Here is a 24,622-nt window from a genome sequence, read left to right on the forward strand (position 1 = left end):
ACACATACGGAATCTTGAAAGTTCATCAAAATGATAAAGGATCATTATGCCATCACAATACATGCGCTACTTTTGATGTATATTCATGAGACATAATGATATCTGTATAAAAGGAACCCAGCTTGCATATTTCCTCATTTGTCCTTCTTTCTGGATGTCTAATAGAAAGCAGTGACAAACTACTCTAGTTTAATGAAAAGAAGGACTAGTGGAGATATGATAGCAGTCTTCCAAATCTCAGAGGTTGCCACAAAGAAGAGGGAGTCAAACTATTCTCCAAAGCACCTGCGGGTAGAACAAGAAGCAATGGGTGGAAACTAATCAAGGAGAGAAGCAACTTAGGAGAAATTTCCTGACAGAACAATTAATCAGTGGAACAACTTGCCTGCAGAAGTTTGAATGCTCCAACACTGGATGTTTTTAAGAAGGTGTTGGATAACCATTTGTCTGAAGTGGTGTAGGGTTTCCTGCCTAGGCAGGGGGTTGGACTAGAAGACCTCCAAGGTCCCTTCTAACCTCTTCTCTTCTCTTCTCTTCTCTTCTCTTCTCTTCTCTTCTCTTCTCTTCTCTTCTCTTCTCTTCTCTTCTCTTTTCCTTTCATTTTGTATCCAAGAAAACTCCATGAACAGGTTGATAAGGTCATAAATTTTATTCATTAGAGATAAAGATAGAGACTTTAAGTAAGACTTTAAATAAAATGATAGGAATGCATGTATCATTATTGCACTTAATTCAACATGTGTTTGAATACAGAGTTATTTGTGATTGTTCAGTTACAGCAGTGCTTCTCAAATAGTGGGGCGGGCCCCCCCGGGGGGGTGCGAGGCTCCGTAAAGGGGGGCGTGTTTGACCTCGGCAAACATACTAACATAACAAACATGATACTATTTACAGTCGCGCGGGGGGCGCGAAAAATGTTTTCTTCTTCCTAGGGGGGCATGACAGAAAATAATTGAGAAGCACTGAGTTACAGCCATCTGCTTTAGACCCATTTATGTGTAATCTTTAAACACAAAAGTACCCACAAAGAGAAGAATAACTAACCAAACTGAATCTAAAAAGAGAGGATCTGGGCTGATTTTTGACTGACACTTGAGGTTTCTTATTAAATGACAATATTTGCAGCCTATATTTTAAATATATTTTATTAAATTTCTACATAAGCACATGCATTCTTGTTTTGCTATGTTTTTTATTAGGCCTGAAAATCTTAGACATTGGTAGCAGTCGATTGTCTCTACCTAATTTAGGGTATACATTTCTGTTCTTTTGACTGGCAATAGTGGCAACTAAGGTGCTTAAGTAGTGATGTAAGTACAGGTCAGTCTGTTATCTTTGGTTGTTGTTTTCTTCCCTCCATTCTCTATTCGGATTGCTAGTAAAATTATCATTCTTTATTTCGTAGATGGAGGTAAAAGCACACTATCATTACTGCATTATAAACATAAGAATTCTCCAAAAAAAAAAAGGAAGAAGGGAGGAGAACAAGAAAATTTTAATTTTCATGAAACAATATCAAAAAGTTGATATTCCAGTGCTCCAACACTGGAAATTTTTAAGAAAATGTTGGATAACCATCTGACTGAGATGGTGTAGGGTTTCCTGCCTGGGCAGGGGGTTGGACTAGAAGGCCTCCAAGGTCCCTTCCAACTCTGTTGTTATATATTATATATAAAAACTTAATCTTCCTGAACTGGCAAGATCAACAAAAAGTTACCTAACATCTATAATCAGCCACTAAGCTGAATAAAGAACAAAATATTGCAGTTTACTTCTTATCTCAGAAATGCTTTTAGAATTGGGAAATAGGAATAATTTCAGGAACAGGAAGTAAAAGGAGGATGTAGATAGCATCTGGGTATGATAGCTTAGTGCATTTTTTGTTCTTTGTTTTTTTTTTCTGCTTCAGTACAGTCCTGGTGATGTGAGCCACAGCCTTCTGGATATTGGGTGAGCAGGACTGTTTTGCAACTTTGCTCACGGCTTATTTTTATTTTTTCATTTATTTAGTTTGTCAAACATGTATAACAGATATAAGTATAAACATGATTATGAATACAGGAAATGGATATGAATAAATGGAGACAGTAGGACGGGGACGGTAGGCACGTTGGTGCGCTTATGCACACCCCTTACAGACCTCTTAGGAATGGAGTGAGGTCAACAGTAGACAGTCTAAGATTAAAGTTATGGGGGTTTGGGGATGTAACAGAGTCAGGTACATTCCAGGCGTTGACAACTCTGTTGCTGAAGTTGTATTTTCTTGCATTAGGAGTTTTTCTGAAGCTATTGGAGTTGGCTTGTGGTGACAAGAGACTCAGCTAATTGGAAGAAAAGAAGAAGGAATGTAGATTGTAACAGACAACTCTGTTGCTGAAGTTGTATTTTCTTGCATTAGGAGTTTTTCTGAAGCTATTGGAGTTGGCTTGTGGTGACAAGAGACTCACCTAATTGGAAGAAAAGAAGAAGGAATGTAGATTGTAACAGTTACTGCTATTAAGGATCCCATGGTATATCCATGCATGATCAAGGCCTTCTAGTCTTTTGATTTGGCATTCCTTACCCTTGTAAACTGTTGGGACAAAGTATCAGCTTTGGAAGCCATATTAGGCCGGAAGCTTCCGTGCTGCCACTTTCTCATGTGTGGGAAAGTAGGAGGGGGGATTTAGTAGAGGGGCTGTCTTTAGACATAATAGCATTCTTCCTGTCGGTTAAGGTCAGGCCAATCCTGCATCTGGAGAAGGAGTGTTCACAGTGCTGTCTCGAGATGAGATGGATGGTGATTGGAGCATGTGATCGACTGAGGAGTGAGGAGATGGTTTGGGGTTTTTTTGATTTGCTGAGGGAAAACCCAGACCTCTCAGATTTGGGTTTTCCCAGATGTGTCAGTTTACCTATCCTAGTAAATAGAACTTTGAAAAATGCTTGCTTCAGAGTTTTTACTTGGAGTTGGGATTTTTGCTGAGACAAAAATCTTGCAGCTCCCAACATTGGCAGCACAAAACATAAATAATGCAGGCCTTGTATCTGCTGCTGATTAATTACTCAGTGACTTTAAGCTTGGGATATTGAATGGTTATAACCCTAGCAGCTAATTGTTAAATTTCTAGTGTACTCTAGCACATTGTTTTAAACCCTTTAGATCAGGGGTCTCCAACCTTGGCAACTTTAAGCCTGGAGGACTTCAACTCCCAGAATTCCCCAGCCAGCAAAGCTGGCTGGGGAATTCTGGGAGTTGAAATCCTCCAGGCTTAAAGTTGCTAAGATTGGAGACCCCTGCTTTAGATAACTGAAGCACGGTAAAGGTAAAATTCAACTTATCAATCCAATGAACAATGTTTCCTAAAACCAGACTACGTAAAAGAAAATAAAAGAAAATCAAGTATATAATACTTTAAGGTCCCAGAAGTTTCCCCGAGCCACTGAGATGCCAAACAGAGTGAGATTCAAGACTAAGCTTGCAAAAAATATCAGCTTTTATTTATGGCCATAGCAAAAGCTGGGTGACAAAACTATATCCAAAACATACAAACAAAATGCATGTAAGGAATAGCCACACCCCTGTGAGAGTGGCTCAGAGTATCGTATACATTTTACGCAGATAGAAACAAAGTTTACCCAATCAGAGACACAAGTTCGTTACCAAAGTGGTCTTTAAAGTATTCTTTGTTCAGGTCTCTGTCTCTGTCCACCTTATCTATGGAGTATTCCTATAGCCTTATGTAGGGGCAGCTCTCCTTCCTCCTTGGCCAAGATGTTTATTCGGCAGAATGGTTTCAGGAATCAGAATTTATGAGGCAGGAAAACTCCCTACTCTGGTTCAGTGGTGAAATTTGTTACTACCAATTCTGTGGGCGTGGCTTGGTGTGTGTGGGGATAATGTGACTGGGTGGGCGTGGCCAACTTTTTTTTTTACTTTTAAAAGCATTCAAAGAAAAAATGCTTTTAAAAGGCTCTGACGATCCCAGCTGAGTTGCCTGATCGTCAGAGGCTTTTGTTTTCTTTTAAAAGCATTTTTTTTGCCTTTAAAAGAAAAAAAAAGCCTGACAATCAGGTAACTCAGCTGGGATCATCAGAGCCTTTTAAAAGCATTTTTTACAACCTCTTTGGCCGAAGAGGTTCTAGAAAAAATGCTTTTAAAAGGTGCTGACAATCCCACCTCAGCTGCACTATCATCAGAGGCTTTTTTTTACTTTTAAAAGCATTTTTTGGCTGAAGGAAAAAATGCTTTTAAAAGAAAAAAAAACCTCTGATGAATGCACAGCTCAGCTGGGCATGTGGGGGGAGAGCAGGGATTTTTGCTACCGGTTCTCCAAACCACCCACCGCCATCGCTACCGGATCGAGCAATCCGGTCCGAACCAGGAGCATTTCACCCCTGCTCTGGTTCCTTTATCTATGGGGCCTGATATTCCTGGGTAATAGAATAGAATAGAATAGAATAGAATTTTTTATTGGCCAAGTGTGATTGGACACACAAGGAATTTGTCTTGGTGCATATGCTCTCAGTGTACATAAAAGAAAAGATACGTTCATCAAGGTACAACATTTACAACACAAATGATGATCAATATATCAATATAAATCATAAGATTGCCAGCAACAAGTTATAGTCATACAGTCATAAGTGGAAAGAGATTGGTGATGGGAACTATGAAACGATTAATAGTAGTGCAGATTCAGTAAATAGTCTGACAGTGTTGAGGGAATTATTTGTTTAGCAGAGTGATGGCCTTCGGGAAAAAACTGTTCTTGTGTCTAGTTGTTCTGGTGTGCAGTGCTCTATAGCGTCGTTTTGAGGGTAGGAGTTGAAACAGTTTATGTCCAGGATGCGAGGGATCTGCAAATATTTTCACGGCCCTCTTCTTGATTCGTGCAGTATACAGGTCCTCAATGGAAGGCAAGTTGGTAGCAATTATTTTTTCTGCAGTTCTAATTATCCTCTGAAGTCTGTGTTTTTCTTGTTGGGTTGCAGAACCGAATCAGACAGTTATAGAGGTGCAAATGACAGACTCAATAATTCCTCTGTAGAATTGGATCAGCAGCTCCTTGGGCAGTTTGAGCTTACTGAGTTGGCGCAGAAAGAACATTCTTTGTTGTCCTTTTTTAATGATGTTTAATGATGTAACAATTTCTTCTATATTTTCAAGGAGGTGCCTAGCTTTCCAGTCAAAAATAAAAGTGAGACACAGCAGTGAGATAACAAACTTGGCACTAATGCCAACCAGTATTAAGGTTACAAATTACTAAGCTAGAATTAGTTCCTGATTTCTGACAGCATACCATAATATAAGCAGAAGCCAATAACAAAGCTTAATTCCTAATAAATGATTTCTAGCAGTATGTTATATCAGAAGCAAACAGCAAATATTGGTTTAATCAGTAACAATTATAAGCACTTCATAATAAAAACAAATAGCCAATATTAGTTTGATTCATATACTCCTTCAAGACCAACTAGAATATGGCATGCATAGTAAAAAGGTGTCAAATTGTGCTTATTCTACTTTGATCTGCCAGCATCTTGGCTTCAATGAATTTCAGAGTAACTAGTATATACAAGAACTTTTTCTCTCCAGAGAAAAAGAAAAGACTGCTGTTGAAATCCTGTGAGTAATTAGAGAAATGTTTTTATTTTTTTAATTTGATTTGCTGCCTATCCTTGCTATGAGGCCATCTAGCTACGTTACAACAAAAAGAAAGAAATTAAAAGAGAATGACCAGAACAGGAATAAGATATTAGAACAATAAAATGAAAAAGAGCATAGCAAGAAATAAATTACATGATTACCAAAAAGGATATGAGTGTACTGGTTCTGCTGTGTATGAACCTATTGGTGGGAATTTTGGAGGGAAAAATACTCGATGCTGATTGGCTGGTGCCTCAGCCAGATGTGTATATAAAGGGCACCTTGCCTGGTGCCAGTTGCTGGATTCTCACTATATTAAAAAGAGCTGTTGTCACTCACTTGGTCTCGTGCCTCCTCATTCGCCCAATCTAACAGATTCCCTAGATAATGTACCATAAAACCCAGATACTTCGAACAAGGAAGTCTTTCAAGGGTTAGGGTTAGTCCTTAGAAGCCCTTGCAAATGCATCCCCTTTGTTTTCTCATACTTAAGTTGTAAATTGAATTCCCTACAAAAAGATTTCAGTATCCCATAGCTCTTCTAAGATATAAATCTTAGAATAGTATAACAGCAACATCTGCATAAAACAGTATATAGTGGATCTACTGGCTAATTGGGGAGGGGGAGAAATTCTTTCTTGCTCAGAAGCCAAAATACACTTTCATTTAACTCCCTTACTCATTGGCTTTATATCTGAGAATACCTGGCTATAGTGCATCTCACCATTAAATTGATATTCCCATGTGGCATTTGTAATATGGTGAGTCAATTGTAGATGCTTTGCATTTGTTCCAAAGAGTTTCTCTAAAGATGAAGTCAAAGGCCTCCTTGAAATCTAGAAACAGGGCAAGAAAAGGCATGATTTGAGTGGCTGAGTATATTTCAGTCAAGACTGAGAGTATCAGTCCTTAATCAAGCATGGAGCAATCTGCCTGTTCAGACTACTATCTTGAACTAATTTCGTAATTTCGTAAACCTCACCCCATTTCTAAGAGGTCTGTAAGGGGCGTGCATAAGAGCACAAGCGTGCCTATCGTTCCTGTCCTATTGTTTCTTTTCGTTATATCCAATTAATATAGTTATTAAATACTCATGCTTATATATATGCTTATATATTGTATAGTTATTTCATGCTTATGCTTATATATACTGTGTGACAAAATAAATAAATAAATAAAAATAAAAATAAATTCTGTTTCAGAATTGTCTGTCACTGCCTGTTCTACATTTGCTAAGATACTATACTAGGTTACTTAGACTTCAGCAAGGCATTCGACAAAGTAGACCACAACCTACTTCTTCGTAAGCTAGAAAAAAATGGAATAGATAGCTTCACCACCAGATGGATTTGCAACTGGCTGACAAACTCTAGTCAACATGTAGTCCTTAATGGGTCTAAGTCTACATGGAGAGAAGTAAGCAGTGGGGTTCCACAAGGTTCTGTCTTAGGCCCAGTACTTTTCAATATCTTCATAAACGACTTAGATGAGGGGATAGAAGGGGAACTTAGTACATTTGCAGATGATACTAAGCAGGAATAGCTATCACCCTTGAAGATAGGCTCAAGATCCAGATGGATCTTGACGGACTTGAACACTGGGCCCTATCTAACAAAATGAAATTCAATGTAGAGAAAAGTAAAGTAAGAAAAACTTAGGTAAGAAAAACCAAAAACACACATATAAACTGGGGGAAACCAGGCTTAATAGCAGTGACTATGAGAGAGACCTTGGAGTCTTAGTGGACAACCAGCTAAATATGAGCCAGCAGTGTGCAGCGGCAGCCAAAAAAGCCAATGCAATCCTAATTTGCATTAACAGAGGGATACAATCAAGATCAAGTGAGGTACTAATACCACTCTATAAAGCCCTAGTAAGACCATACCTAGAGTACTGCATCCAGTTTTGGTCACCACACTATAGAAAAGATGTTTTTTTTAAAAAAAGATTTTTTATTTTTTACAACAAAAATACAAACAAACAAACAAACAAACATAAAAAACATCTTCAATCCAAATACCGTGTGTCGGTGAGCAGATTACAAATCTTTTGTGCAATTTCAACATATACATGTCATAAATTTATCTAATCTTTCATTATACTGATCTGATCTTATTACAGTATTCATCCCATCATCTTAAATCAGTTTAATTCAACATTTTCCCTTATAATAACATTTCTCAAATCTTTTTTATTATATCTTCCCTTCTAACTATTGATAAAATAAATCCCATATCTTATAATATTGTTTATCTTCCTGTTCTCTAATTTCAAATGTCAATTTACTCATTTCTGCACATTCCATTATTTTTCAAATAATTTCATCTTGCATAGGTAATTTCTCATTTTTCCAATTTTTAGCAAACACAATCCTAGCTGCTGTTTCAACATTCATAATCAAATATCTCAATTCTCTACTATATGTTTCAGGTATAATCCCAAGCAGAAAAATTTCTGGTTTAAAGTCTATGTGTTTTTTAATCATTTTTTCCAATCGTGTGTATTTTAGTCCAGTATCTTTTGGCTTCCATACATGTCCACCACAAATGGTAGTATGACACTTCCAGCATTTTTCGGATTTGTCCTTAAACATTCTGGCAATTCTTGTCGGGGATAAGTGCCACCTGTAAAATATCTTATACAAATTATCTTTATATGCAGTAGACATTGTCATTTTATAATTTTGTGTCCACAATTTTTGTCATACCTCTAAATCAATCCCATGACCAAAATTCTTCCCCTACGCAATCGTCTCTTTGACTTGTTCTTCTTCTAATTTAACCTCTAATAAGTAGCCATACAATTTCCTAATTAAATTATCATCGGTACCTGTTAAAATTTTATCTAAGCTAGTCAAATTATTATAAAACTTCCTGTTTTGGAGTCTTTATCATATCTGGAGTGTATTTGCAAATAAGAAAACCAATTCACTTTTATACCTTCTGTTTCTAATTCTTGCATAGTTTTTAGTTCACCCTTTTCATCCAACAATTCATTATATCTAACAGTTTGTTCCTTTCTAAATGTTATTGTATATGAAAAAACCTCAATACTTGATAATCAGACTGGAATCTTTAAATAGTGGCTTTTCTTGATCCTTTCCCAGTTTAGTAACAAAGCCTCTCTTAAAAAGTGTCTTCTAAAATACCCCTGTGTTTTAGCTTGTCCATACCATAAAAAGCATGCCATCCCAATAACAAGTCTTGCCCTTCCAAAGTCAATATTCTACTATAGAAAAGATGTTTAGACTCTAGAAAAAGTGCAGAGGAGAGAAACCAGGATGATTAGAGGACTGGAGATAAACATATGAAGAATGGTTGCAGGAACTGGGCATGGCTAGTCTAGTGAAGAGAAGGACCAGGGGAGATATGAAAGCAGTGTTCCAATACTTGAGGGACTGCCACAGAGAGGAGGGGGTCAAGCCGTTTTCCAAAGCACCTGACGGCCAGACAAGGAATAATGGATGGAAACTGACCAAGGAGAGATTCAACCTAGAAATGAGGAGGAATTTTCTGACAGTGGGAACTGTTATGTTCGGGAAGTAACGAGGCTGGAGACCAGAGTAGTGACAACAGCTCTTTAATATAGGGTGAACCCAGCAACCGGCTGGGCGAAAACCCTCTCCTTTTATATAGTTCTGTTGGAGGTTTTGACCAATCAGCAACGTGCTGATTTCCCGCTCAAATATTTAAAGGTACAGCATTAATACATAACACTCCTCCCCTCCCAGAAAACACTTTGCCTCTATTTACATAAATATTTACATGTTATTTTTCGACGTAGTCACGCAAATAACCTGGGCGTCTCCTAGTCCTTTCTGACCTGCGCGGTTCAGTTCTGGGTGGTGTTTTGAGCTGGTCGGAGGGGCTGTTTTCTCCTCCCAGCACTTTCTCTGGGCCAACGGGCTCCGGATTATTGGCTGACTCTTTTTCTTGGCCATCGGGCCTTGGATTACTTTTTTCGAATTCCCTGCCGCTTCCCTCGGGAACCTGATGGCGTCGCTGGAACTCAGGGACCTCAGCTAAGTCTTGCGCCTCCCCCGGGTCATTGTTGGCTGTGGAATCAAATTGGTATTGATCATGATATGTTTCATTTGGTTCAGTTTGATCGGTTATTCGTTTCCTTAACTGATCTATGTGGCGCCTCCACACTCTGTTGTCGGGTAGCTCTACCACGTATGATTTGGGGCCAGTTACTTTAATTATTTGTCCTGTGAACCAACTAGGGCCGTCCCCATAGTTTCGAGCCCACACCGGGTCGCCTATGCTCATTTCCTGGTCTTTTCTAGTTTTCCTTGTACCCTCTGGTGTGTAATGGGGATTCAAACGGTCCAGTGGGCACCTGAGTTTCCGTCCCATTAGCAATTCGGCTGGGCTTTTCCCGGTGGCCGTGCTTGGGGTTCTGTGCTGGATTGCTAGGAAAAAGTCTATTTTTGTTTGCCAGTCACCTGGCTTGAGCCTGGACACGCCTCCTTAGCGCCCGGACGGAACGCCTGCAAGGCCATTCGACGCAGGGTGGAAAGGCGCAGAGAGGGCATGTCGGATGCCTTCCTCTGCCAGGTATTCTTCAAACTGGGCTGCCGTGAATTGAGGCCCATTGTCGGACACCAGAGTGTCCGGCAATCCGTGAGTTGCGAATAGGTGGCGCAGGGTTGCGATTACTGCTTCAGCCGTAGTGGATTTCATAAGTATGACCTCCAACCATTTAGAAAATGCATCCACAACTATTAGGAATGTTTGGCCGTGAAAGGGGCCAGCAAAATCAATGTGGATTCTTGACCAGGGCCCTTGGGGCTTTTCCCATTCTCTGACTGGGGCCGTTGGGGGTAGAGGTCTGGATTCTTGGCAAGCCTGACATTTCCCTACCCTTTCAGCAATCTCTGCGTCCATGAGTGGCCACCATACATAGCTTCTGGCTAACCCCTTCATCCTTACGATCCCTGGGTGACCCTCGTGGAGGAGGTCCAATACCTTTCCCCTTAACTTTTCAGGAATTATTACACGATCACCCCATAACAGACACCCCCCTTGAGCTGAGAGCTCATCTCGTTTTTTGACAAATTCTTTGAACCTTTCGCCCGGCGCAGCGGGCCACCCTCTCTGTACCCAACCGAGTACAGTCCTTAACACAATGTCCCGGTATGATGCCCGAGCCACTTCCTTAGACGTGACTGGGCCAGAGTCCAAAGAGTCAATAAGTAGGATGGGTGTCCCTGGAGTGGGGTCTTGATCGCCCCAGGTAATGGGCATCGGCTTAATGCGTCAGCATGCCCCACTTCTTTTCCTGGTCGATGTTGCAGCTTGTACGAATAAGCGGCTAAGAATATAGTCCATCGGGTCAGTCTTGGTGAAAGTGCCACAGGCGTTGGGCGGTCGCCAGCCAGTATTCCTAGTAGCGGTCTGTGGTCAGTCACGATTTCGAAATTCCTCCCAAATACATACTCGTGGAATTTCTTGACCCCTGACACAATGGCTAGTGCTTCTTTGTCTAACTGGCTGTAGTTCCTCTCTGGGGAGGACATCGTTCTCGAATAGAACGCTATAGGGGCTTCTGTACCGTTTGGAAGTCTATGGCTGAGTACAGCCCCCACCCCATAAGGGGAGGCGTCGCAAACCAACACTAGGGGTAATGAGTCGTGATATTGGATGAGCAGGCTATCACTTGAGAGCAGGTTCTTTACTGCTTCAAAAGCCCTATTTTCCGACTTTCCCCAAGACCAAACAGCATTTTTCCCTAAGAGCCTATGCAGCGGTTCCGCAACGGTTGCTTTGTTCTTTAAAAGACCGCGAAAATTAACCAATCCTAGGAATGCCTGCAGCTCTGCTTTGTTTTTGGGCGCTGGAGCCTTTCTAATTGCCTTAACCTTGCTCTCAGTAGGGTGAATTCCTTTCTTGTCTATCCGTAGCCCAAGAAGTCGACGGATTCGACCCCGATCTGGCATTTGTTTGTCTTGACTTTTAACCCGCTGTCCGGAAAATGCTCAAGACCTTTCTTAACCGCTCCCCAGTTCCTCCATGTTTTCCCTGAAATTAGGACATCATCAAGTAAGGAACTACCCTGGGAGCCCTGCAGTAGTCGTTCCATCAGGTTTTGGAACAGCCCTGGTGCCACACTGACCCCAAATTGTAATCGGGTGCACTTGAAGGCACCCTGTGCCACAATCGCTTGGGCTTCGCTGTGGGCGTCTACTGGCAGTTGTTGGTAGGCTTGGGCCAAGTCTAACTTTGCAAAGACTTGCCCTTGCCCCAAAGAGTGCAATAAGTGTTGCACTACAGGAACCGGTAAGCGCTTTTCTGTAAGGCTTTGTTAAGCGTTGCCTTGTAGTCAGCGCAAATTCTAATTGACCCGTCTGGTTTTATGGGGTGACGATTGGCGCCTCCCACCTTGCGTGATCGACTGGCACCAAGATCCTTGATTAATGAGCTTATCCAGCTCCTTATCAATTTTGGTTTTAGGGCAAAGGGACTCTCCTCGCTTAAGCCTAATGGGGGCTACCTGGGGTCTAAGTTGAAGGAAATAGGGGTCCCTTGTACTTGCCCAGGCAGTCCTTGAAGACATCTTGAACTCGTTAAAGAGAATGTCTTTCAGGTTACAGTCACTTCTGTAGATGCCAGTCACTCCCATGCCCAGGGCACGAAACCAGTCTAGTCCCAACAGACTGGGCAGAGTTCCTTCGACGATCGTGATGGGCAGGGTCTTTTATGTGGACCATACTCGACTCGGACGGAGGTGGTCCTCGAACAGGGATGCGATTCCTGGTAGTCGTGCACTCGTGGCGCGTTGTGCTTGCAGGTGGCGCCATGACGGACGGCAGCGACCGCCAGAGTGTCCCAGGACATGATGGTGATCGCTGATCCCGTGTCTACTTCAAGCCTGCACTGCATACTCTCGATCTTGGGCTTTGTGAAAATCTTCTTTTCTACTTTGGTCGAGGCGCGGCCTATAATGACAGTCGTTTGGTTAGACTTCGCCTTTCTTGTTTGAACCAATCGCGGCCGCCTTTCCGGTTCCGCTTTGATTGGCCGATTTGAATTTTCGGCGGAAGGTTGGGCCGCTCTGCAGACCTGAGCCAAGTGCCCTTTCTTCCCACACCGGCATGTTGCGTCTTTAAACCTGCAGCGTTGGCGCTGATGTTGCCCTCCGCAGCTTCCGTGACTCGCCACGGTCCTCAATGTCGCTTCTCGGTCCGGCAGACCCTTCCTCCTCCTCGCCTCACCGCCGGATTCGGACTGAATCTCCTCCTGGTGTACTGGCGTTGGCTTTGGCTCGCCTTGGATTGAAGAGGCTTTTGCAGGGTCTCTGCTGCTTTAGTAGACATTTCGTGCTCTGGCTTCGCCCAGAGCATTGGCTAGTGTCAGGTTGCTCTTGGCTAGCAGCTCGCCAGACGGATGTCCTTGACCTCGGACGAGTTGCTCGAGTAGCACCTGCCTAGGTCTCGTATCCGCAGTCCTTGACGCCTTCTTAAAGCGGCCATGTAGTCACCGATGGACTCGCCCTCCATCTGTCTACGTTCTCAATTCAAACCGCTGCACGTATTTGGCCGGCGGCGAAATGGTTCTTCAGCAAAGTCTGCAGAGTCGGCCACGATACCGATTGTATCGGCGTTGGCTCTGCCAGGGCTTCCGCAATCTCGATGACCTCCGCCCACAATGGCTTAAGAAGTAAGCCCGCTTATGGTTATCCGGGATCCCCTGTAGTTCGTTGGCTTCTAGAAAGCTTTCGAAACGGGTCATATACGTTCCCCATTTCTCCTTGACCGGGTTGTACGGTGCGGGTGGCGTGTTTGCCATTTCCGCGTTTCTGCCCTGAGTTTGCTGGGTTCGGAACTAGCGTGCTTCAGCTCGGTTCTGGTTCTCCTTAACCTCGAGATCCCACCTTCGTCGCCAATGTTATGTTCGGGAAGTAACGAGGCTGGAGACCAGAGTAGTGACAACAGCTCTTTAATATAGGGTGAACCCAGCAACCGGCTGGGCGAAAACCCTCTCCTTTTATATAGTTCTGTTGGAGGTTTTGACCAATCAGCAACGTGCTGATTTCCCGCTCAAATATTTAAAGGTACAGCATTAATACATAACAGGAACAATCAACTAATGGAACAGCTTGCCTTCAGAAGTGGTGGGAGCTTCATCACTTGAGACTTTCAAGAGAAGATTGGCCTGCCATTTGTCAGACCCATTGTATAGGGTCTCCTGCTTGAGCAGGGGGGTTGGACTAGATGACCTATAAGGTCCCTTCCAACTCTGTTAATCTGTAATTTGTCCACAGATGCAGCAGTTTATAATCCACTCTGCGTATAAATTAGGATGTTGAGTTATCAAAGCAGTTGAAGTAAAATCTGAGATGAATATAGAGAAACATTTTTGACGATGTGTGTGTGTGTGTGTGTGTGTGTGTGCTTAAATCCAAAATTTAAAGGAGAGAAGAAAAAAGAAGAAGAAGCCCAACACAGGCTTTTACGAGATTTAAGGAAATACCAGACCAGAAAAGCATGCAGTAGCCTACATTTCCATGCTTGTGGTTATTAATGTATGCAATTTCTTTTAAGGAAGCAATTTATTTCCTCTGCTAGTTTTGCAACGGAGAAATAAGAGTATTTATATAAATGCTGACCGTAAACTAAAGCAGATGTAAGACTCATCCAAACCAGTTACAAAAAGTCTATGTTTTCGGAGCAAGACAGAATTATTTAAGGTAAGACTGTATAAAATTTCTCAAAAAAGAAAATTAGGGTTCCCCCTTCCAACTTTTCCCCTGAGGTTTCCTCTAAAATATCAACATCCCATAATTGTGATCCTATTCAATAGATATGGTAGATGAATCATATTTTAGTTGACTACAAATGTGCATACAATTAATTGCTTATAAATTGAATACAAGTGAACAAGCGGTTCTGAAACAAGATACATACATTCTGGGTATACAGTACAATATCCTTAATAGCAATATAGTCTTCTTTAGAAAAGAAGGTGTCTGTTTTAAAATACTTAACAATTTTCAGCTTTTCAAAATACTTGTTGAAGTTTTTTATTACTAGCAGACTTATATACTGCTTCACAGTGCTTTGCAGCCCTCTCTAAGTGGTTTACATTCGGCATGTTGCCCCCTGCAATCCTGATCCTCATTTTACCAATCTTGGAACAATAGTATTATGTAACCTCCTGCCCAAATTTTAAAATATGGATTCATATTGGAAAGCATGCGCAAGAAGTTAAATTATAATGTTTGTCAAAGATATCACTAAAGTATAATGGTCAGCCTATACAGTCTCTGTGTATATTTCTATACATTGCACAGTGCCATGAAATGTTTACAATTTGAAACTGAAAAAAAGCAGATTTAGATATTTTTTACTAAAGCACTATTTTTGGTGGTAGCCAGAAAATAAACCATATTACTTCATTAATCCAAAATCGTTTGTGAACTGTATCCAGTATGAACTATCTCTTTTTCTGCTGTCCATTAGTTTTACAAAATAAAGGTAAAGTATAAATGTTCTACATGCTATTTACTATGTATTGTGTGTGCTTTGTACACATCTGCTAAGAATCTGGGGGAAGCACTTTCCCTTCACATTTTCTCATGCTTGTTAGCTTCCTCTTTTGTGGCTTCTAGTGAAGCATGATCATAGTGCTTGGCAGGCCCAAAGGCTGGAATTAATTGTTCTTTATATTATTCTTCTCTCTATTTGTGGGAAATGTGGATTTTGTCTTCTTAAAGTTCTCTATAATTATTGGGTAATTTCCACCCACCCACCCCCCCGCCCCTTCTTCATCTACAGTAAATACCATCAGACTGTTGCCACATTTGCTTTTTATACAAATTTAGAATGTATATTCAAATATAGAAGCAAAAAGGAACATAAAGTTATATTTCCTTTAAATATACATGTTTTCCTGTATAAACCCCATCTCATGTGATTATGCCTAGGGCCCCCAGGGAATGGCTGAACTAATGAGGTGACTCTGTTATATTATTTCATCTGCTATTTCTTTGTTCTTGCTATTTATATAATGTTTTGAGGGTTTTAACCTTTTTTAAATAATTAATAATGATTTTGGTTTTACCTGTTTGGTTTTACCTATTTGTTCACTGTTTAGCTTTGTTGTATGCTACCCAGAATCCCTTGTTTGGTGAAATGGAAATTACATAAATTGGATAAATAAATAAGTAAATAAATATAGTCAGTCTAACCAGAATTGGTGTACTCATGGAAGTGGTAGAGCATATCATATATATTAAGTTTCATCAGTCTATATTTTATGGAAAATGAAATCCTCACAAGATTTCTCCTTGTCTCCTGCTTGGGCGGTGCGGGGGGATATGGAGGGTTGGACTAGATCACCTACAAGGTCCCTTCCAACTCTGTTAATCTGATAAAGGTTATGGCTCCTTCAAAGACCCAGAGTATCGCACATAAATCTTTCCATTGACATAACGGGGGCTTTCAGGATAGAAACTCCTCTGCTGTGAAATTCAGCATAGGGACAATCCCATCCCATCCCAGCTTCTTCTGTTAGTCATTCTTTTCCTTGACATATGCCTTCTGCTGCAAGCTGTTTATTAAATGCATTATGTCTTATTTGTTTGACTTTTTAAAAAAATCATTTTTTATTATCTAGACAAACAAACATATAATATATAATCAATCCTTCAGTGTATCATCTGCATACATCTTTTGTGTCGTCTTCATCTTCTTACTCCTCCTATATTCTTCATTTCTTGGTATTATCCATTCATTTGTTATAACATTCTCCCCACATTTCTTGCTTTGCTGTTAATACATTTATCTATCTTTTTCCCTTTCCCCATTCTTCTTCCCTTGTTCCATTGCAATATTACCACACACACACACACACACACATCTTCTCTAACCAATGGTAGAATTGTCCCCATACCTTAAAATATTTCGATTCCTCTCTTTCTTTAATTATCAAAGTCAATCTATTCATCTCTGCACAATCCAATATTTTCTTAATTACTTCCCCCTCTAAAGGGATTTTTTTCTGCTTTCCACCTTTGCACAAATACTATCCTCGCTGCAGTTATTATATGTATAATCATATATATATATATTCTTTACTAATTTTCTCTGGTAGGATATCCAATAGGAATAGCTCAGGTTTCAAATCTATATGTTGTTGTAACATTTCTTCTAACCATGTTTTAATTTTAATCCAGTAATTTCTTGCTTCTGGACATGTCCACCACATATGATAATATGATCCTGGTGACATTTCTAGCATTTAGCTGATTTATCTTTAAACATCTTTGCCAATTTTTCAATTGGCATATGCCATCAGTAAAACATTTTATATTGGTTCTCCTTATATGCTTTGGACACTGTTGATTTGTAATTGCTTTCCCATAGCTACTCCCATTTATCTAGTTCAATTGAATATCCAAAATTTTTTGCCCAAGCTATCATTGTTTCTTTTACCTGTTCTTCTTCTAATTCAATACTAAGTAAGTGATTGTATATATTTTTTATTATTTTATCATCTGTTCCTGTGAGTATCCTATCCAGATCTGTCATTTCTAAATAAAAAACAAATAATTTCGCATCTTTTTCATATCTTGTATTTGCATATGTGTATACCAATCCATCTCAATCCCTTGTTGTTCTATTCTTTGTTTCCCTTTCAATTACCCCCTTACCTGTAGTATATCCTTATATCTTCTACCATACCATAAAAATGCATGCCATCCCAACTGTAAATCATGATCTTCCAAAGTTAATAGTCTTGTATTTCTTAGTTGAATCCATTCTCTCATCCAAGTCAACACTGCTGCCTGATAATATAGTTTCCAGTTTGGCAGTCCAAATCCTCCACATAACCTCTCCTCCTGTAGCACTTTTTGTTAATTCTCGCTTTCTTCCCTTGCCATATAAATTTCCTTACTATTTTATTAAGATGTTTAAAATAATCTTTTCCACTTTTATTGGTATTGTCTGGAATAAAAACAATAGTCTCCGTAATATGTTCATCTTTATTATCGCTATCTTTCCCATTAATGATAACTGTATATTTTTCCATTTCTCCAAATCTTCCTCAATTTGTTTTTTTAGCTTATAATAATTATCTTCCTTTAGCGTTACACATCTTGAGGATTATGTGTTTGATAGTCAAAATAAAACCATTACACAAAAGAGCAGAGGAATCAGTCATATCCTAAAGACAAACCTTTAAGAATCAAGCTGAAGGGCATTTGAGAGCTTCATCTGTAATAATCCTGCGCAGACTGCACTGGCTGCCTGTGGCCTTTCGAGTGCACTTTAAAGTGTTGGTTATGACCTTTAAAGCGCTCCATGGCTTAGGGCCTGGGTACTTACGGGACCGCCTGCTGTTACCACATGCCTCCCACTGACCCGTACGCTCTCACAGAGAGGGACTTCTCAGGGTGCTGTCCGCCAAACAATGTCGGCTGGCGGGCCCCAGGGGAAGGGCCTTCTCTGTGGGGGCTCCCACACTCTGGAACGAGCTTCCCCCGGGTTTACGCCAAATACCTGACCTTCGGACCTTCCATCGCGAACTGAAGACACATCTTTTCATTCGCGCGGGGCTGGTTTGAACTGAATTTTATTAATTTTAAATTTTTATTAATTAATTTTAAATGGGGTTTTTTAGGCTAGTATATTTTAACCTATCAGGCTAATTTTAAAATAAGTTTCTTAATCTGCATTTTAAATTGTATATTGTATTATTTGTTTTTATTTTTGCCTATACACCGCCCTGAGTCCTTCGGGAGAAGGGCGGTATAAAAATCAAATAAATAATAATAATAATAATAATTAATCAGGCTTTCCCTGAACTGAATTGGACTTTAATACTAGAGAAGACTTGTTAAATTTTGGAAGAATAGCAGGTCCATTGGTTTTTTAAAAATGTTTAATAAAGCACCACATTGCAGTCATGGAGATAACTTGGAGAAAAACTCTGTGGAAGGATCTATTCCTGATTGCATTTACAGAGATGACAAAACTAAGGCAGCCACCAAAAGACCTACAAGTGAATCCTGCGTAAGAAATGCCAGCAAGGAATCATTTAAGGAAGAAATAGAGGTAGCATTGATCTCTCTTGCCCCGCCAAAAGATCAGCACCAAGGAAAACAGGATGTCTTGTTTTTCAAGAAGTTGAGCGAAAACATTTCTCACCAACTTCCCTATTGCTTTGTTGTGGATAATTCCTTTATTAAGAAACTGTCAGCACACCTTTGACTTTAGCTGACCAGCAGATCGGGCACTTTTGTCGTTCTGAATTTTGAAATAACACAGAAGTCGGTTTACCAGTTGCAAAATCAGGAAGAGTGTTAATACCACAAACCACTCCTTTACCCTTCATAGTGTTTCTCCTGAAAACAGATACCAGAACTTTTCTCAAGAATTCATGAGTTCAGTTCTAGCACTTGCCAGTCTAGTTGAAACCCACAAGACAGGTGGGAAAAAGATGAAAGAAGTTGTAAAAACACCCAAGATGCTTACTTTACTAGGCAAATTATGTGCAAAGCTACATACTTTTTGATATTTTCTTTTAGTAATAGTCACCCTGCTCTGAGAGTAGATGTCTGTATTGCTTTAGAGCAGTGGTAGTCAACCTGGTCCCTACCGCCCACTAGTGGGCGTTCCAGCTTTCATGGTAGGCGGTAGCGGTTTTGTCCGATACTGAAGCAATTTCCTTTTTTTTAATTTAATTGACTTTTTAAAAAAATTTCATAGCATTATTTAAAAACATTTTCATTAGGTTTTCATAAAATTCCCTATGACAATTTAAATTTCTGAAAATATACTATTTAACTACAGTAAGTTGTTTTATAAAGATTTATTCTGTCAAACTTAGCAAAAGTACGACATAAAGTATTTGGTAAGTAATTATTATTATATGCTTTAACTTGCTGTAACTCTGTTTTATAAATTTTATAAAGTAAAGTTACTTCCCTACTTTATAAATCACCATTACTGTGGAACCGGTGGGCAGTTAGAAAATTTTACTACTAACAGAGATAAAAAAGTGGGCAGTAGGTATAAAAAGGTTGACTACCCCTGCTTTAGAGTGTGGAGTTTTCTATTTCTATGATTGTTTGCTTGTTTTTCATAAATTTCCTACCCAAAAAACCCAAGGCAACTTGTTGGGAAACAACAATAATGGTAACACAACTGTATCACAACCAATTGTAACACAACTAATGGGAAACTCCAAGGATCCCAACTATGATTAGAGGTGATTTGGGGATATCAATAAAAAGCACCAAATAGGATTGATCTCATCAAGTAGCAGCATCTCTTGATCCAGAAGCTAGGCAGTTGAACCTGGTCTGTAGTGGAATAGGAAAAAAACCAGAGAATCCCAGGGCCATGGGCTAAATTGGGAAATAGAAAAACATCTTGGAAGCAATCAATGGCTAATCACATCCGTACTGTTGTTGTGACCCAGGCCCAAGTAGGTAGTAGGAAACTCAGTCAGTGTAAAAACAAACAAACTTTATTCGAACAGCTGAGAATTACTTCATTCCCAGCGTAGTTCAACTAAATTAAAGCAAATTCCTCGCAACACAATTCCTCAGTCCTATCACCAACCTTGGTCCAATTAGGCAAACTGCCAAAGATTTTTTTTGGCAAAAGTTCAGAAGACACCGATACAAAACAAATGCAACAAGACAAAGCTATCAATGTTGTTTTCTGGCAAAGAGCCCAAACGCTATTGCTGGTCTTTTAAGCCTTATGGGAGGGGCCAAATCTCTTGGCCCTACTTCCGAGTCATCCTCTTTGCTTGAGCTGCTCTTGCCTTCTGGCAGCTCTTCTCATATGTGCATTAGGAACAGGCTCCTCCTGTTCCTCTGCCTCATTACTGTCTGTCTCTGGAGGCTCTGGAGTCTGCACCTCACTCCCCGATAGTCCTGGCCCCACCTCTGCCTCTAATGCAGAGCCTTCCTCCGGGCCTTCCCCAGCCTCCAGGACTGGCCCATGTTCTTGCTCAGGCTCATCGCTGTCTGACACCATTGCCAGCTCCGCAGGCTGCTGGCAGACCACAACAACTGTAGCCAAGAAAAGTGCATGGTAGTAGTTACATTTATTCTACATACTTCTAAAATTTATTAATACTGTATTTCTACTTTGAGGGGGAGGGGAACAGTAACATTTGTGAAATTTTCAGCTTTAAGCAGCAAATAGCTTGCCTCATCTTAGATTTTATGCATCTTATCTAGGTATTTTCGGCTGCTTCATCTGAAGAAGCAGATTTGGGGACAAGCCAGCTATATATGTCCTATCACCCCATTCACTGAGCTTGTTGACTAAGTCTGAAGAAATTTTAACGATTTCCAGATTTCCATTTCCAGATTGCCCATTGAAACTTTAGGGGAGGAAATAGAAAATCTATATTTATGGCAATTACTGCATAACATGAATATCCTCGTAGCCCATGCTTAAATGTGTATGTTTATACAAATTTTGAATCTTCACCAGTGTTCATATATCTCATAGTATACTTATCCATTATTTTGTAGACAGGTCATTTTTAAAAATTTAGTTGGCAGCAATACAAAAGTCATTTCCCTGTGCCTTTTTCCAGGATGTTGTTTCTACCTTCCACTCTATAGCTTTGAGTTTCACTGTTAGTCTCCCATCTATATATTAACTATCCACTTCTGCTGTATTTTTCAAGATTAGCCAAGGTTGGCTAAATATTTCTAATGTTGGAATACAGTATTATATATCTATTATTTTCATAACATAGGACAATAAACATTCATGAAGCTACCAAAAGAGCAGTCACAATATAATCTATTAGAAAGAGTTAAAAGAGATGTCATCTCTCTGAGATCCCTCTGGTCATTCATGGTCCCCCAACTCTTTTTATGTCCCAATCCTCAACCACAATCACCTCAAATCATTAGCAGTTTTTATTTATTTATTTATTTATTTATTTATTTTGTCACAACAGCATATATAAGCATAAGCATGAAAGTAACTATACAATATAGTTTCCCATGATCTACCTTAATAGAACTCACCTGCTATGTCTAAATATTTTTAGATTAGATTAACAGAGTTGGAAGGGACCTTATAGGTCATCCAGTCCAACCCCACTGCTCAAGCAGGAGACCCTACACCATTTTTGACAAATGGCAGTCCAATCTCTTCTTGAAAGTCTCAAGTGATGAAGCTCCCACAACTTCCGAAGGCAAAAGCTGTTCCATTGGTGGATTGTGCTCACTGTCAAAAAGTTCCTCCTCATTTCTAGGTTGAATCTCTCCTTGGTCGGTTTCCATCCATTATTCCTTGCCTGGCCTTCAGGTGCTTTGGAAAACAGCTCTCTGTGGCAGCCCCACAAATATTGGAAGACTTCTATCATGTCTCCCCTGGTCCTTCTCTTCACTAGACTAGCCATGCCCAGTTCCTGTAACCATTCTTCATATGTTTTAGTCTCCAGTCCTCTAATCATCCTGGTAGTTCTCCTCTGCACTTTTTCTAGAGTCTCAACATCTTTTCTATAGTGTGGTGACCAAAACTGGATGCAGTACTCTAGGTGTGGTCTTACTAGGGCTTTCTAGAATGGTATTAGCACCTCACTTGATCTTGATTGTATCCCTCTGTTAATGCAAATTAGGATTGCATTGGCTTTTTTGGCTGCCACTGCACATTGCTGGCTCGTATTTAGCTGGTTGTCCACTAAAACTCCAAGATCAACAGTCCCTGCCAATAAAAAAAAAAAAGAAATGTTGTATTCATATATGTGGCATATATCCTTTTCCATTTCATATTGTAATTCTGCTCACTACAATCCTTGCGCATACTAACAACTTAAATACAACTCTTGACAATCCAGAGGTTGCCCAGACTAAAACATAAAACACAATCCTGCAAAACTTAAATATAATGAAGTCCTACTGAAATCTGTTTGACCTATAAGGTTTTCCTCTGCCTTTTACTCAGAAACAAGTCCCTTCAAATTTCTCCCCAGAACGAATTTAACTAGTAAAATTAAGTTTGACTTAGTAACTTGATAAGGTTTGCCTACATTACAGAAAGGTTCTACAATACAGAATTCCTAGTAGTATTGTATATATATATCCACGTCTGTTTCTCATTTTTATATTTTTATTTTGAAGCATATATTCGCCATGACTGAAGAAGCTATTGAAGTAACGTCTACTTTTTCCTATGAGGATGACGGAGCCACTCCATGCGATAAAACAGACATCCAGATGTTCGGAAAAGTCTTCCTGCCTATATTGTATGGCCTGGTGTTCGCCATTGGGCTGGTAGGAAATCTCCTAGTGGTTCTTACCATTCTGCAGGTCAGACAACAAAAGAGCATCACGGATATATTTTTCCTGAACTTGGCCATCTCTGACCTTCTTTTTGTGATTTCTCTTCCTTTTTGGGCTTCTTATATTATACACGATTGGACACTTGGGACCTTTACATGCCGAATAGTTTCTTCTTTCTATTCGGTGGGCTTCTTTGGTGGCATGTTTTTCATCACCATCATAAGCATTGACAGATACCTGGCTATTGTTTGGGCAACCTGCATTATGAGATCCAGGACGGCCACCTATGGATACCTTACTAGTATATCAATATGGGCTCTAGCGGTTTTCTTTGCAAGCCCCCATTTCATATTCATCCAAGAGTCAGAAAGAAAGTGTACTTCACTGTATCCGGAACATCTTAACGTAATATGGCCTGTTTTCAGCTATTTGGAAATGAACATCATTGGATTTCTTCTCCCAATGTGCATCATGAGCTACTGCTACCTGCAGATCATCAGAACGTTGCTGTCCTGCAAAAACCAGCGCAAACAAAAAGCCATGAAAGTGATTTCACTTGTGGTGATCGTATTTTTTCTCTTCTGGACTCCATATCACATCTCACTTTTTCTGCAGGTGCTGCAGTACTTTGAAGTCTTCGAAAACTGCAGTTCCTTAAGGTTTCTGGATTACACTGTACAAGTGACTGAGACAGTAGCTTTCAGCCACTGCTGTCTTAATCCAATCATCTACGTTTTTGCTGGTGAAAAATTCAGAAAGTACTTTTCCCACTTGGTTCTCAGATGCATTTCATTCACATGCGCCCGCGGGTCTTGCGGCAAATATTGCAGTGGAGTGCCTACTGCTATTCCTGAATGCGCTATGACCAGTAATCATACCCAGAATACCAGTGACCGAGAAACGTCTCTCCTTTGATTGTTAACAATTAAATAGTATTGAATACTGGGGCATATTGAATGATGAACTATTTTATCCAGATTATCCATAGACTTCAGTTTCTCAGTATTCCTAGCACAACAGCTTTTGTTTACCATAGTTAATAGGTCTGTGTTTCAAGTATTGTCTTTATAGGCAGAAATATAAATTTATTTTATTTATGAAGTAACATTATTCTATATTCCTGCTTTAGTATCAGTTTATCCTCTTTATGGGGAATAGCAAACAAGTAAAATTAATAACCAATACTTTTTTATTGTTTACATCCTTGTTTCTTACTATTTATTGTTTAAGCCAGGGGTCCTGAAACTTTTTAAATAGGGGACCAATTCACAGTCCCTCAGACTGTTGTGGGGGGGGGGAAGACTGGCTAGGTGGGCATGGCTAGGTGGTGATGTGACTGGGTGGGCATGGCCAATTTAGCAGTCCATTAAACAATACACACAAAGGAAACTTTCATTTGTTTTGCTCCTGGAGGTGTTTTATTTGCTTTTGTTTGCATGTTGCTCTTTTGGTTGGCTTTTCTTTTTACCAGATTGTTTTTTAAGTTGTTTAGTGGTCCATTTTAGGATACTCAGTTTTGCAGCAATTCTTCTCAGCCCTGAGGAGCTTACAATCAATCTATCTATCTATCTATCTATCTATCTATCTATCTATCTATCTATCTATCTATCTATCTATCTATCTATGTCTCTCTTTCTCTTTCCATACCTCTTTCCACCTCTCTCTCTCTCTCTCCCTCCCTCCCTCCCTCCCTCCCTCCCTCTCTCTCTCTCTCCTGGGGCATCT

At 40.0% G+C, this 24,622-nt stretch overlaps 1 protein-coding gene across 3 annotated transcripts; it reads left to right on the top strand.

The window, feature by feature from the left end:
- Positions 1 to 1,908: 1,908 nt before the first annotated feature.
- On the top strand, positions 1,909 to 24,141 carry CX3CR1 (C-X3-C motif chemokine receptor 1). Of its 3 annotated transcripts, XM_058173021.1 has the most exons (3): positions 1,925 to 1,950; positions 14,175 to 14,320; positions 22,736 to 24,141. In XM_058173021.1, exon 3 carries the CDS (start codon positions 22,748 to 22,750, stop codon positions 23,810 to 23,812), a length of 1,065 nt encoding a protein of 354 aa, XP_058029004.1. In that variant the 5' UTR covers positions 1,925 to 1,950; positions 14,175 to 14,320; positions 22,736 to 22,747; the 3' UTR covers positions 23,813 to 24,141. The 3 variants fall into 3 exon arrangements, with proteins under 3 accessions (XP_058029005.1, XP_058029004.1, XP_058029003.1); XM_058173022.1 differs by lacking the exon at positions 14,175 to 14,320 and having other exon boundaries at positions 1,909 to 1,950; XM_058173020.1 differs by lacking the exon at positions 1,925 to 1,950 and having other exon boundaries at positions 14,045 to 14,320.
- Positions 24,142 to 24,622: the final 481 nt, after the last annotated feature.

This window comes from Ahaetulla prasina, chromosome 2, assembly GCF_028640845.1.
Source record: "Ahaetulla prasina isolate Xishuangbanna chromosome 2, ASM2864084v1, whole genome shotgun sequence".
Taxonomy (NCBI): domain Eukaryota; kingdom Metazoa; phylum Chordata; class Lepidosauria; order Squamata; family Colubridae; genus Ahaetulla; species Ahaetulla prasina.

Bases quoted from the DNA above. Each gene is read 5' to 3' on its own strand.
- CX3CR1 (XM_058173022.1), top strand. From the start codon at position 22,748: ATGACTGAAGAAGCTATTGAAGTAACGTCTACTTTTTCCTATGAGGAT.